Raw genomic sequence first — 12,654 nt, 5'->3', positions numbered from 1 at the left:
GATTATGTGCTGGTTCTGGGCTTCATGTTAGCCACCGCGTAATATCAGCTTTCCATTTATATTCATTATCCTGACTGATCTGTCTTTCTAAATTGTACACAAGGCCTGGGAATAAGTAACTGGTGTCACTATTGGCTTTATTTAGTTCTCTTTTACCACCGGAGCATGACAAGACTTTAAGAGAGCCCCATTGAAAGGTAATTGATTCTTTCCGAACGATATTTTTTGGGGATGAAAGGGAGGAAACAGACTGAAAGGGTTACAGGCTGGAGGCTCAAAGCAGATCCCTCTGAATTCAGGGCAGCCATATTTAAGGAAGACTGCTTCGAACCAATGAGGGTTCTTGACTTATTTAAAGCCATGAATGTTCAGCTCTTTTTCTTAGCAAGGGGCGGACTTGGACCAGCAATGTGTCCACTCTCTCAAATTTAAGCATGCAAATAATTCCGGCCTTTAAACTCTGAAATTCTGAATGGTTGGAATGATCTAGCTGGCTTTTAAATCTGAATTCTCTCGGTGTCTGTCTCCCACTCGCATTTCTTTTAGAAAACCACAGATATCTCAGTATTTCTTTTACGTCTGTCCATATCAACTGTGGCCAAAATGGTTATTGTTTTCTGTAAGTACACGTATTTGGTTATAATCCATGTTTTTGATTGTTCAGTCATCCCGCTTTGGGTTTTTACATTTCTTACAGAAGATGGGTGTAATCCTGTAGAGAGCAGCCTGGCTTGAAGGAATTAAATAACCCTATTTCAGGGCTGACTTTCCTTGGAATTGCACTGCTTTTGATATCTTAATGGTTTCTGTTTTAGAACACTTGAACATGCCCCTCTTTGGGTGACAATGGCTGGGTGACAGTTCTGCAATAGATAATTTCATAATTTCATCTTCACTCCCTTCTTATTTTTCCTCCATGTGTACTCCAAGAGGAGTTTTCAGGCCTCTTTGCCTGCATGCCCTTGGTTCTAAGACAGCAAAGAGAAAGGGGTGCTTACCACTTGATACGGAAGGTCCAGTCCCCACCACCATCACCACCCAGGACCAGAGAAGGAAAGAGATGGTGGAGCCTAAATAGGAGAAGACAAAGGCAGGAAAGGCAGAAGGGAGAATGTGGGTATGGAGTTAATCGGCCCTGTTATTGATTAGGGGCTGAGTAAAGGAAAGGAGGAAGGGTGAAAATTCTGCTCACAAACCAGATGAGAAGGTGTCAAGTCAGAGCAGTTTTGGTCATCACAATGTAAAAAAGATGTTGAGACTCTAGCAAGAGTGCAGAGAAGAGCAACAAAGATCATCAAGGGACTGGAAGCTAAAACATATAAGGAACAGTTGCTGGAATTGGGTATGTCTAATTTAACGAAGAGAAGGAGGAGGGGGGACACGACAGCAGTCTTCCAATCTCTCAGGGGTTGCCACAAAGAAGAGGGAGTCTATTCTCCAAAGCACCTGAAGGCAGGACAAGAAGCAACGGGTGGAAACTAATCAAGGAGAGAAGCAACCTAGAACTAAGGAGAAACTTCCTGACAGTGAGAGCAATTAACCAGTGGAACAACCTGCCTCCAGAAAATGAATGTGAATGCTCTAACACTGGAAGTTTTTAAGAAGAGACTAGACAACCATTTGTCTGAAATGGTACAGGGTTTCCTGCCTGAGCAGGTGGTTGGACTAGAAGACCTCCAAGGTCCCTTCCAGTTCTATTCTATTCTATTCTATTCTATTCTATTCTATTCTATTCTATTCTATTCTATTCTATTCTATTCTATTCTATTCTATTCTATTCTATTGTTGCAGGCTGGGGAAAATGGTAGTTGTAGTCCAACCCTCTTGGACACAAAGATGGGGAAAGTTGCCTGAGAAATGGGCCACACTTAAGACCCCCAACGTCTTCATTTATCCTAGAGGAGATTTCTTTTCTGGAGAAAGAGAAAGAATTCCTGGCTGGCATTTTGGATCAAGCCTCTGTCGGTGTAAGGCTAATAGTTTTCTTGCAGAAATTCTTGACAATTGTTCATTCTTTGTTAGCACCATAAATGACCCATTAGTCTGCCTTCCGACAACAGCTTAACCCAGGATTTACTCATTTTCGAGATTCACACATTACATCTAACCAAATGAAAGAGACTAGGTTTGCTCAAAATGTGTAAAAGCTGCTTTCACCTGCCCCCAAATCCAGCAAAGGTTAAGAAGTTACAAGAATGCAGACACTAGGTTGGTGCCTGATCCGGGTGAACTACTGTGCGAAGAACGCCTTTCTTATAGTGTGTTGAGTGTGTAATAATAATAGTGCGATGGTGTTGTGTCATGGTTACAGGACTCTCAAATGTATATTTTGGAGTGTTTGTGTTTAAAACAGGGCATTTATGAACAATGGGGAGAAAATGTAGTAGAAGAACTTAGGATCAACCCAAGATAATGATTATATGTGCTAACTTGAGTTGTACAAAAGAGGAAGGGAGGGAGGGAGGAAGGAAGGAAGGGAGGGAGTGATGAAAGGAGGAGGAGCAGGAAGAGGAAGAGGAGGAGGGGGAGGGAGAGGAGAAGGACAAAAGTAAAGAATAAACTACAGAACTCACTGCCACAAGAAAACGTGACAGTGATAGCTAGGAATGTTGAAGGCCAGGGCAGGAGAAACGGGGGCAAGGAGAGAGAGACCTATCACCAGCTAGGAAGAGATAAAAAGTTCCTAATAATGGTATTAAAATACTGTTTTTCTCCCGTTGATAGGTAAGCTGGTAATTAAATTATAGAGCCAACCCTGGATTTTATGGATATGAAAGACTGAGAGTCAAGGAGAAGCGCTCCCTAATTCCCCAAAATAAGCCCCGGTGAGATTTCCCTCAATTTCCCTCTTCTATCACCTCCTGGATGGAACTGGTTTCCTCCTCAACAGAAGTGGCCAAAATGTTGCCATTGTTTCCTTTTAGCCAAGTTCGCCTTTTCTTCCACACACACATATACAAAGAGAGAATTGATCCGCGCTGCCATTGGTGAAGTGAAGGGCTGGAGTGTCTGCATGTTGTGGTCAAACAAATCAAGATGGTGACCACAACGTGGCTGATTAGTCGCAACTTGCAGGGACCAGCATGAAGGAGCGTGAAGGATGAAGCTTACCCACCTGGAGGGAGAGGAAAGGGAGAGTGGTGGGGAAGGTGGGGTTTGGGGAGAAGGCAGAGAGAAGAAGAGGTTAGAGGCCCTTGGGCCTTTGCAGGGCTGTGTGTATGTGTGTGTGTGTGTGTATGTGTGTGTGTGTAGCAAAATTGCTCAGGTTTGTGCCTTTTTTACAGGTGGGCAACAAAGGAAGGGGGGAAGGAAGACAAGAGAGGGAGAGATGAAGGAAGGAAGGAAGGATTGTAGGAAAGAAAGAGGAAAGCCACCCATCCCCCTGCCAAAAACCCCACCCTTCCCCCAAAGCAGCTACGAAAGCAAGGGGGGGGACCCCTCCATTGGAGGAGAGAGGGGAGGTTCTGTCCAGGAAGAGGAAGGGGCTGGATTCCCCAGAGCCCCCACCTTTGAACTTTAGGCTTCCAAATGACAAATTGGGGTTGGGGGGGGATTTCCCGCTCCCCTTCCACAAGAATTCCAACTCATCTTCGGAATCGATTTGGCAACAGATTCAAGAGGGACAAAAGGAGAGGAACTATCCACTCTCCGGAAGAGACAGAAATCCAGGCGATCCACTGAGCCCCTCCCCCTCTATCGGAAGCCAAAGTGGCCCCGCAGCTTTAGAAAGCTGAGGGAGAGCAGATTAGGTGTAATAAAGCAGTGGAGCCCCCATCTTCAGAGGGAGTATACCTTAGGTGTGAACGAACAATAGGCCGATCCAACCACCTTCCTGCCCTTCTAGAAACCATCTGATCATTGTTAGCCAGAGGGAGCCAAAGTAAATTGGGTTTGCGAGCCAGGATAACTCTAATTCTATTACTATTACTATTTATTATTATTATTATTATTATTATTATGGATCATCGCACAGTCAGCCAGATGTTCAGACTGGATTTGGCATTTTGTCTACCTATCGAGTTGTTGTTGTTGTTGTTGTTGTTGTTGTTGTTGTTGTTGTTATTATTATTATTATTATTATTATTATTATTATTATTATTATTATTATTATCTCTTCTTTCTCAGTTCCTGCCTAACGTAGAGGAAGCAACCATGGACGAACAGCCCAACTGGCCGAAGGCGAGATTGGAGTTTGGGCAAGGCAGAGAAAGGCGAGAGATTTCAGACCCTGAGCGTGAACATTTCTCGAAGGAGATGCCTGTTAGAGAGAGCAGAGGTTGCTAAGGCTGAGCATCTTTGTAGCTCAGGAAGGACACGAGGGGTCCTTGGTCTTCTCTGAGCTTCGTTGTTTTCTTGCAGACGTTTCATTACCCAAACTAGGTAACATCATCAGTGCTAGTGCATGATGGTGTTACCTAGTTTGCAAGAAAACAATCAAGCTCAGAGAGCACCAAGGACACCCCCTCCCCTTTCAGGTATTTCCTAATAATACCTGAATAATAACACTAATAACACTAATAACCAAAGCATCACCCCCCCCCCCAAAAAATTCTTACTATAAATGAAGGGGTGCCCATCTTCTCTTTCACCAAAGACATTTTTTTTTTAAATGGCTAGAAATTAACTCTGGCCTTTCTTTCCTTTGCTTTTCACAAATAACCGGGCTGTGGGAATCGGTTGTACGTGCAGGGCGCTCCGATTCCCCCGTTGCGAAGGCGGTGTCTAAAGAGGTGCTAAGGATTCACCCGAGCTCACCCTACGGAAAACAAACGCTAACCCAGCTGCGCATGAAATAAGTTTAAAAAGTAGCCGCTTCAGCCGAGATCCGCTGCTTACTTGGCGGGCGAAGCTGCTGTAGGAAAGGGCCGCGCCAGCAAATCTTTGGCTCTGTATTATCAGCCATATACACCCCCGAAGTCTTTCTAGAGCAACCTATTTGAGTGACTACAAGCGCGAGCGCGCACACGCAACACCCCCCCCCCACACACACATCACACGCACGGTTCTCGTACACCTCGCGCTTAATCTTAAAGCCCGGGGTTCACCAAACACAACTGCAGCTGCCTTGGCAGAGCGCGCGGTGTCCGAACAAAGAAACCGCCTCGAAGTGATTCCTACTTCACACAACCCGCGGCTAAGACAACGCCTGGGTTCCCACAACACTTTGAACCCTTGGCTACCCAGCCTCGTTCGCGACTTCTCGGAGCGTATTGTGTGGAATTCAGCCCGAGAGGGAAAAGAATCTGGAATGGATGGGTGGACGGACGGACGGATGAAAACACACACAGACTCTTCCGTTCAATACGGTCTGTTTTAGGAACGCCTCCACGTACTGTAGGCGCATGTAGGCTCGCACTTTGTGTACACATAGAGCATATTGTGCGTACATTTATGCCCAATAATACCCACCCGTTTCCTCTAACCTGGCTCATTCTAGGCGGGTTGGTTTTCAACTCCCGCCGTTCCAAACGGGACGGATTCAAAATGTGCAGGGCAAGTCACCCCTCAACCATTATCGTTTTAAACAGCGGAATTTGGCGGGGGTGGGGGGGGGTGGAAGTGAGGGTGGGAGAGAGGGAGCATATCTCCTGTCCAGCCCGCGGACGACCTCCTTTCCTCCGCTGTGCAGCGCCTGGCACTTGCGCCTTCAGATGCTTCTCCGCGGCATCTTCCACAGGCGAGGGGCGCCAAGGTGCCTCGGGAGACCCCAGACGGAAAGAGAAGAGCGGGCACGCGGTGGAAAGAAAGGTCGGGTAGAGCTCCAGCAAAAATCGATCCTGACGCGGTGTGCGCCCCGCGGATCGGCATACTGTACACACACACACACACACACACACACACACACACACACACACACACACACACACACACGTAGGCATTCCTTGAGGAGGGTGAGGAAGGGGTCGGCTGAACCGCCAAAACAAAGGCTTTGCGTGCTGGAAGCAGGCTGAAAGGTCCTGGGCGCCTTTGGCTACCTTGCACCCGGTCCTGTCTTGCAGAGCGCCGCGCCGCGCCGCGCCTCCCTTCCCCCGCTCCTTCCCGGCCTCCTGCCCTCGGAGTTCCTGGCTCGCCCCGCTCCTCGCTGCCCGCGTTCCCGCCTGCCAAGCCGGCTCTGAGCCCGACCCGCGCGCCTCCCGCTCCGCTCCCCGCCGCCCGGCGCTTCGCCCCCGCCCAGCCCCTTACCGGCCAGCCTCAGGGCGGACATGCGCTGGAACTCGGGCTCCTGCAGCCATTTCCACATCCTGCGGAAGGTCTCCCGGCCGGACTTGAGTTTACTCCAGGGCTTGGGGTTCCGCAGCAGGTCGGAGAGGGTGCCCTGCGAGCGGCACAAGATCCGCTGGGCGAAGATGGCCTGCGGGATGCTGTAGCGCTTCAGCTCGGCCGTGATGCGCTGCGCCACCTCCTTGGTGTTGATCTCCTCCACCTGGCCGGACCCGCCGCCGCCCGCCGCCGAGCCCGAGGCCGAGCCCTGCCGCTCCCGCTCGGCCAGCAGCGAGCCGTTGGCCTGGGCGTGCGGGTGGGCGTGCGGGTGGAGGCCGTTGAGGGCGGGCATCATGCCGGCGCCGGGCGCGCCCAGCCCCCGAGCCAGGTGCTCCTCGCTGCGGGAGAGCAGGTGCGGCTCGAAGCCGTTGGGGGAGAGCAGCTTGTCGCCCGCCAGGTGGCCGCCGGGCCCGTAGGGGGCCAGGGACTGCTGCCCGTTGTGGAGGCCGCCCAGCCCGTTGGCCAGCGGGGAGAGGGGCTGCCCCATGGCGGGCATGTCTTTGGGGTAGTGGCCGTAGAGGTTGCCCATGGAGGCGGCCAGGCTGCGCTCCTCGCGCATGAGGGCGAAGCTGCCGCTGACGTTGCCGGCCAGGCGCTGGTGCGGCGGGTGGTGGTGGTGGTGATGGTGGTGGTGGTGGTGGTGCGGGTGGGGAAACTTCTCCGAGACGGTGGAGATGGGCGGCAGGTGCTGCAGCGGCGTCAGCGTGGTGTAAGTGCTCATGCCCGAGGGCGACTCGCAGGCCATGCTCATGGCCGGGTGCAGCGGGCCGCCCAAGCTGTGCTCGGCCCGGTAGTCGCCCGCCCCGTCCAGGATGGACGCCATGCTGGAGACCATGGCCGGCCGGCCGTGCGAGGAGACCAGGTTGCGGTGCGTCGACGGCGGCGGCGGGGGAGGCGGCGGCGGGGGAGGCGGCGGCGGCGGCTGCCTGGCGTGCGCCCCGGCGGGGCTCAAGAGCTCCCCGGCTTGGTGGAGGTTGCCCAGTCCGTCGAGGTTCAGCTCCATCGCTCGCTCTCCCCCGGCCAGCCGGTCGCCCCCGCCTCCTCCTCCTCCTCCCGCCCGCCCCCTCCGGATCTCCGCCTCCCGCCTCCTGCCCCGCCGCCTTAAGCCAGATGGCCGGCCATCTCAGGAGGTCGCCATCCGCGGGTCCGGACGCCCGCAGTCCCGGCGGCGGCGGGAGCGACAGCAGCGACCGCGGCAGGAGCAACAGCGGCAGCTGGACACGCGAGCAGCGGCGGCGGCGGCTCCCCTCCTGCCCGAGGCTGCGGGGCTGGGCGCTCGCCTCTCGCTTCGCCCTCTCGCTCGCTCGCTCGCCTCCGCCTCCTCCAACCTTCGCCGGGGCTGCGAATCGCCGCGCTGCCTCTCAGCTCTGCCTCCCTCTCGCCTTGACGTCACGGCTCGCAGCTCCGGTCTGTCCGCCTCTCCCGCTCGGAGGCGCGCCCGCCCGCCCGCGCCCCCAGACGCGCGCCCCCGAGGCACACAGGGGTGCGCGCGCGCCTCGGACCCGCCGCTGCCGGCTGGCTGGCTGGCTGGCTGGCTGGCTGGGAGAGGAGCGAGCGCCCACCTGCCGGCCTCGCCTGCCGGGCGCTCGGCTTCCGTGGCCCAGCAGCGGCCGGGCTCTGCCTCCACCTCGCGCGAGAAAAATGGGAAAGTAGAAGGCAGCGCTCGGGGGGGCGGGGGGAAAGGAGGCGGGGATGGAGAGACGGAGGCGGCGGGGGCTCGGGAAGGCGGCGGGCGAAAATCAATTCTGGCTGCTGGAGGTTGAGCCAAGCGCAGACTCGACGCCAGCCGTCCCCAACCTGGGGCCCTCCGGGGCGGGCTGGGCTACATCGCCCACTACTGGTTGGGAACGGGAGGCCGACCCATCCGGAGTTGGCGGACTGGAAGTGTGGGGGAAAGAGCTGAGATTTATTGGTGTGAAGCGGGTGTGGAGGGAGGGAAGGAAGGAAGGAAGGAAGGAAGGAAGGAAGGAAGGAAGGAAGGAAGGAAGGAAGGAAGGAAGGAAGGAAGGAAGGAGAGCAAGAATGGGAAAATGATCGATCGGTCCCTGGAGAAAGAAGAGGGAGAGATAGCTACAAGCAAGGAAGGAAGGGAAGGAAGGAAGGAAGGAAGGAAGGAAGGAAGGAAGGAGAGGGAGGGAGGGAGGAAGGAAGGAAGGAAGGAAGGAAGGAAGGAAGGAAGGAAGGAAGGAAAAAGGAGAGCAAGAATGGTCCCTGGAGAAAGAAGAGGGAGAGATAGCTACAAGCAAGGAAGGAAGGGAAGGAAGGAAGGAAGGAAGGGAAGGAAGGAAGGAAGGAAGGAAGGAAGGAGAGGGAGGGAGGGAGAAAGGAAGGAAGGAAGGAAGGAAGGAAGGAAGGAAGAAAGGAAGGAAGGAAGGAAGGAAGGAAGGAAGGAAGGAAGGAAGGAAGGAAGGAAAAAGGAGAGCAAGAATGGAAAAATGATCGATCGGTCCCTGGAGAAAGAAGAGGGAGAGATAGCTACAAGCAAGGAAGGAAGGAAGGAAGGGAAGGAAGGAGAGGAGGGAGGGAGGGAGGGAGGGAGAGGAAGGAAGGAAGGAAGGAAGGAAGGAAGGAAGGAAGGAAGGAAGGAAAAAGGAGAGCAAGAATGGAAAAATGATCGATCGGTCCCTGGAGAAAGAAGAGGGAGAGATAGCTACAAGCAAGGAAGGAAGGAAGGAAGGGAAGGAAGGAGAGGGAGGGAGGGAGGGAGGGAGAGAGGGAGGAAGGAAGGAAGGAAGGAAGGAAGGAAGGAAGGAAGGAAGGGAAGGAAGGAAGGAAGGAAGGAAGGAGAGGGAGGGAGGGAGGGAGAGAGGGAGGGAGGAAGGAAGGAAGGAAGGAAGGGAAGGAAGGAAGGAAGGAAGGAGAGGGAGGGAGGGAGGGAGGGAGGGAGGGAGGGAGGAAGGAAGGCAAATAGAGAAAGCTATAAGTGGGAAGGCTGTCTTGGGACAGGTTGGCGGAGGTGGGAGGACGTGGCTCAGTTCTTTGCCTGCCGGCCCCTCCGCCCCGGACTGTATCAGCAAGCCATACATCACGGCACTCCATCGCGCCTAATCTCCCGGTCCATCTATCACGGGCGTTTCTGCTTTATTGCTCGATCCATCCAGGCTGGGGAGCGCGCTGGTGTCCACACAGCCGCCTAGCAGCAGCCGCCGCCGCCGCCGCCGCCGCGCTCCCTGTCCCCCGTCTTGTTCTAGTTCTGCCTTTGTGTGGATCGCCCCTCCGTCCGCCTGCCTCACTCCCCCCACCCCAGTCCCAAACTAACCTCCCTGCCTCGGGTCTGCCTCCCCCCCCCAACCACGCGTCTCTCCGCTTTTGGAGCTAGCTGGGGGCTTCTCCGGCTCCGCGGCACGGCCCCCTCCCGCGCTGCCCTTATCGATCGCGCAGCTCGCTGGGAATGGAGGAGGGGGATGAAAAGCTTTTACTTGAGACTGCAGATGCTCTGTAGGCAGCCTTCGGGGAGGGGGAGGAAGGATGCTTAGTGAAGGTGGGGGGGTCACCGTTTGAAATGCCCCCCCCCACACACCCACGCACGCGCTCGCTCGCGCAAACACACACACACACATAAAAGCACAACTCCCTCCGCCAAGCCCTTGCGCCCTGGGTGCCAAGGCTGGCTTCGAACAGGTCTTCAGCCCGAGCTCGGGCGCGGACAAAGCCCGGCCGTCGCAGGTTGAAGGAGGCGCCCACGCCGGGCGTTCCTGAGCCCTCACTGACGTGTGAATGTAGAACCTGTCCGTTGAGACCCCGTCCTTCCCTCTCCGCCCCGCTCCAGCCTCTGAGCGGCAGCTGCCGAAGTCCAGACACCGGCTCCCTGTTGATATTGTGGTAGTGAACTTTGGCAAGTCCAACGGTCTGGGGCTGGGAAGGGAGAGAGGGGAAGTTTGAAAAAGAAATGGCTCCGAACGAGCTTTGCCCAGCCGTCCGGCAAAAGAAAGGAATCTCCCTTCCCACAAAAACAACGACAACCCAAGCACACTGTCCATAAAGCGATCACAGCAGAGATTCGAGTCCCTCCTAGGAAAAGCGGCCGCGATTTATTTATTTGATTTACACCTCGCTGCTCACCACCAGAGAAGTATTCGAGGCTGCTAACTACGTTCAGGAACAGACGTCATTACAAACAACAACAGGTTTTAATTCTGTTTACTTGTGGAGACTGATAGCTGTCCCGTGACACAGAAACACACTTATAATTGGTTCCTGAATTAACCCACTTGTCTGAGTTCACACAATCTTTTGAATATAAGCTAAGCGAACAAGCTGAATTTACCCCGTAGTACAAATCACAAAGCAAGTTTGACGGTGGCCAAGACCAGCATCTTGAACAAATGCATTTGTTAGGTTTTTGCATTGTGGGAATGCTGACATCCTGTTGGAACTGGGATTGAAAAGGCAACCTATTCCCCTGGGGTTCTCCAGATGTCATCCATACTGACTAAGGATTTTATCTCTAGTTTTCTCTCTCTCTCTCTTTCTCTCCCATCTCTCATCTGTTACACTCTTTCTTTCTTTCTTTCTTTCTTTCTTTCTTTCTTTCTTTCTTTCTTGCTTGCTTGCTTGCTTGCTTGCTTGCTTGCTTGCTTGCTTTCATCTATCTACCACCATCATCATCATCTATCTATCTATCTTAAACATGTCATGCTTCAGATGTTGTAGCTTAGCCTGGAAGCTAAGCAGAGTCAGGCTAGGTAATATTTGGGTGGGAGACCCCAGGGGAACCTAGGGCAATAGATAAAAGTGGGAAGCTCAAAAACATCCTGGCAGAAGACAGTGGCAAGCTTGGATGTGTCCTTTCTTCCTATCTATTGCCCTGGAACTCCCTGGTGTCTCCCAATCAAATACCAGTTAGCTTGATTCTGCTTAGACTCTCTCCTGTGAGGTTCAGGCTCAACATAAAGGTATCTCAAATACCTTTGTTCTTCAGCAGAGCCTACCTTGTTTTCATGTCAGAGATCAATTCTGAGAAAAAGTTCATATTAAAGACTAAGAGCCCTCTGAACAGATAAAAGGTTTGTCTTTCCACTTAATCATTAGGAAAAGCTCCCACCTGTAAGACCATTTTGACCTTCTCTGGGTGTCCTCAAGCCTAACTGGAATGCCACCTATCTGGATGCTTTGGTTTGAAGTCTTATCCTGAGCAGGGAGTTGGACATGACAGCCCAAATATATCACAATAATCTTCCAGAGCAAAATGAATCATCCTGTAATAGCAGAAATGGTAGAATTTCAGTAGCTCAGGGTTTGAACTGTTGGGTTTTTGGTTCCCCCAGCTTGGTAATTTTCCTGCAGATGTTTCATTACCAGGCTAGGTGATACCATCAGCACACAATAGTGGAAATGCTCTATCTAGCAGTCAGTGTTTCTCAACCTTGACAATTTTAAGGCATGTGGACTTCAACTCCCAGAATTCCACAGCCAGCAATGCTGGCTGTGGAATTCTGGGAGTTGAAGTCCACATGCCTTAAAATTGTCAAGGTTGAGAAACACTGATTCTAGCTTTTGGAATGGAAGAAAAGTAGCCTCTTTGATTTGAGGCATAGTTTTAGAACATGATTATCAGTGCTCTAAGCCTTAAGATGTTGGGTTGGCTGGGGAATTGCTGGGAATTGCTGGCTGGGGAATTGCTGGGAGTTGAAGTGCACACATCTTCAAGTTGCTTGAGATTGAGAAACGTTGGCTTAGAACAGAACTCAATCAGTTCTGGCTTATTAAAAGAATAATGATGAAACAAATCATGGCTAGCACAATGAATCGTGATATGTTGTCCTTGTAGGCTTCTCTGTAGCTAGAGATTGAAGTTGAGACAAACTTGTACACCAAAAGAAGAATTTTGGGGTCCACTGAAAAATAGTATTTTATTCCAAGATTCTTGGAAGTCTTCCAGTCTGTCTTTCTGGTCACAGCAGGAAGTGCTATGCAGAATCTTGCAACTATACAATTTCTGGTAAATGATGTCCAGATTCCGTTTAAATACATTTAGTGAAAGAATGCCAACTATCTCCTACTCTAATTCTATTCTAGTACCCAGTGGCTCTTATGATATGGAAGTGTCCCATAATGTTTAATGTAAATCTGTTTCCTGTGACTTTTGTAGAACATAAAATAATAGGTTTGAAAGGGACCTTGGAGGTCTTCTAGTCCAACCCCCTGCCCATGGCAGGAGATTCTACAGCATTCCAGACTTTCTTTGAGATACACGTGATGATAGAAAGAATAACAGAATAACAGAGCGGAGTAACAGAATTGGAAGGGACCTTGGAGATCTTCTAGTCCAATCCCCCGCTCAAGCATTTCAGACATATGGCTGTCCAACCTCTTTTTAAAAGCCTCCAGTGATGCAGCACGCATAGCTTCTGGTGGCAAGCTGTTCCACTGGTTAATTGTTCTCAGTGTAAG

The 12,654-nt window shown here is 52.2% G+C and overlaps 1 protein-coding gene across 1 annotated transcript in view; it reads right to left on the bottom strand.

The window, feature by feature from the left end:
• The window catches only part of LOC120309713 (one cut domain family member 2-like), a 78,596-nt gene extending 71,332 nt beyond the window's left edge, over window positions 1-7,264 (bottom strand). Inside the window, exon 1 of the mRNA XM_039347227.1 lies at window positions 6,184-7,264. Within this exon, the coding sequence (XP_039203161.1) occupies window positions 6,184-7,264 (1,081 nt within the window). The remainder of the gene's footprint in view (window positions 1-6,183) is intronic.
• Window positions 7,265-12,654: the final 5,390 nt, after the last annotated feature.

This window comes from Crotalus tigris, unplaced genomic scaffold (genome assembly GCF_016545835.1).
Source record: "Crotalus tigris isolate CLP2741 ecotype Arizona unplaced genomic scaffold, ASM1654583v1 scf7180000018057.1800818, whole genome shotgun sequence".
NCBI lineage: Eukaryota > Metazoa > Chordata > Lepidosauria > Squamata > Viperidae > Crotalus > Crotalus tigris.
The sequence above is the reverse complement of the archived record's forward strand: the minus strand, read 5'-3'. Positions and strand labels throughout refer to the sequence as shown.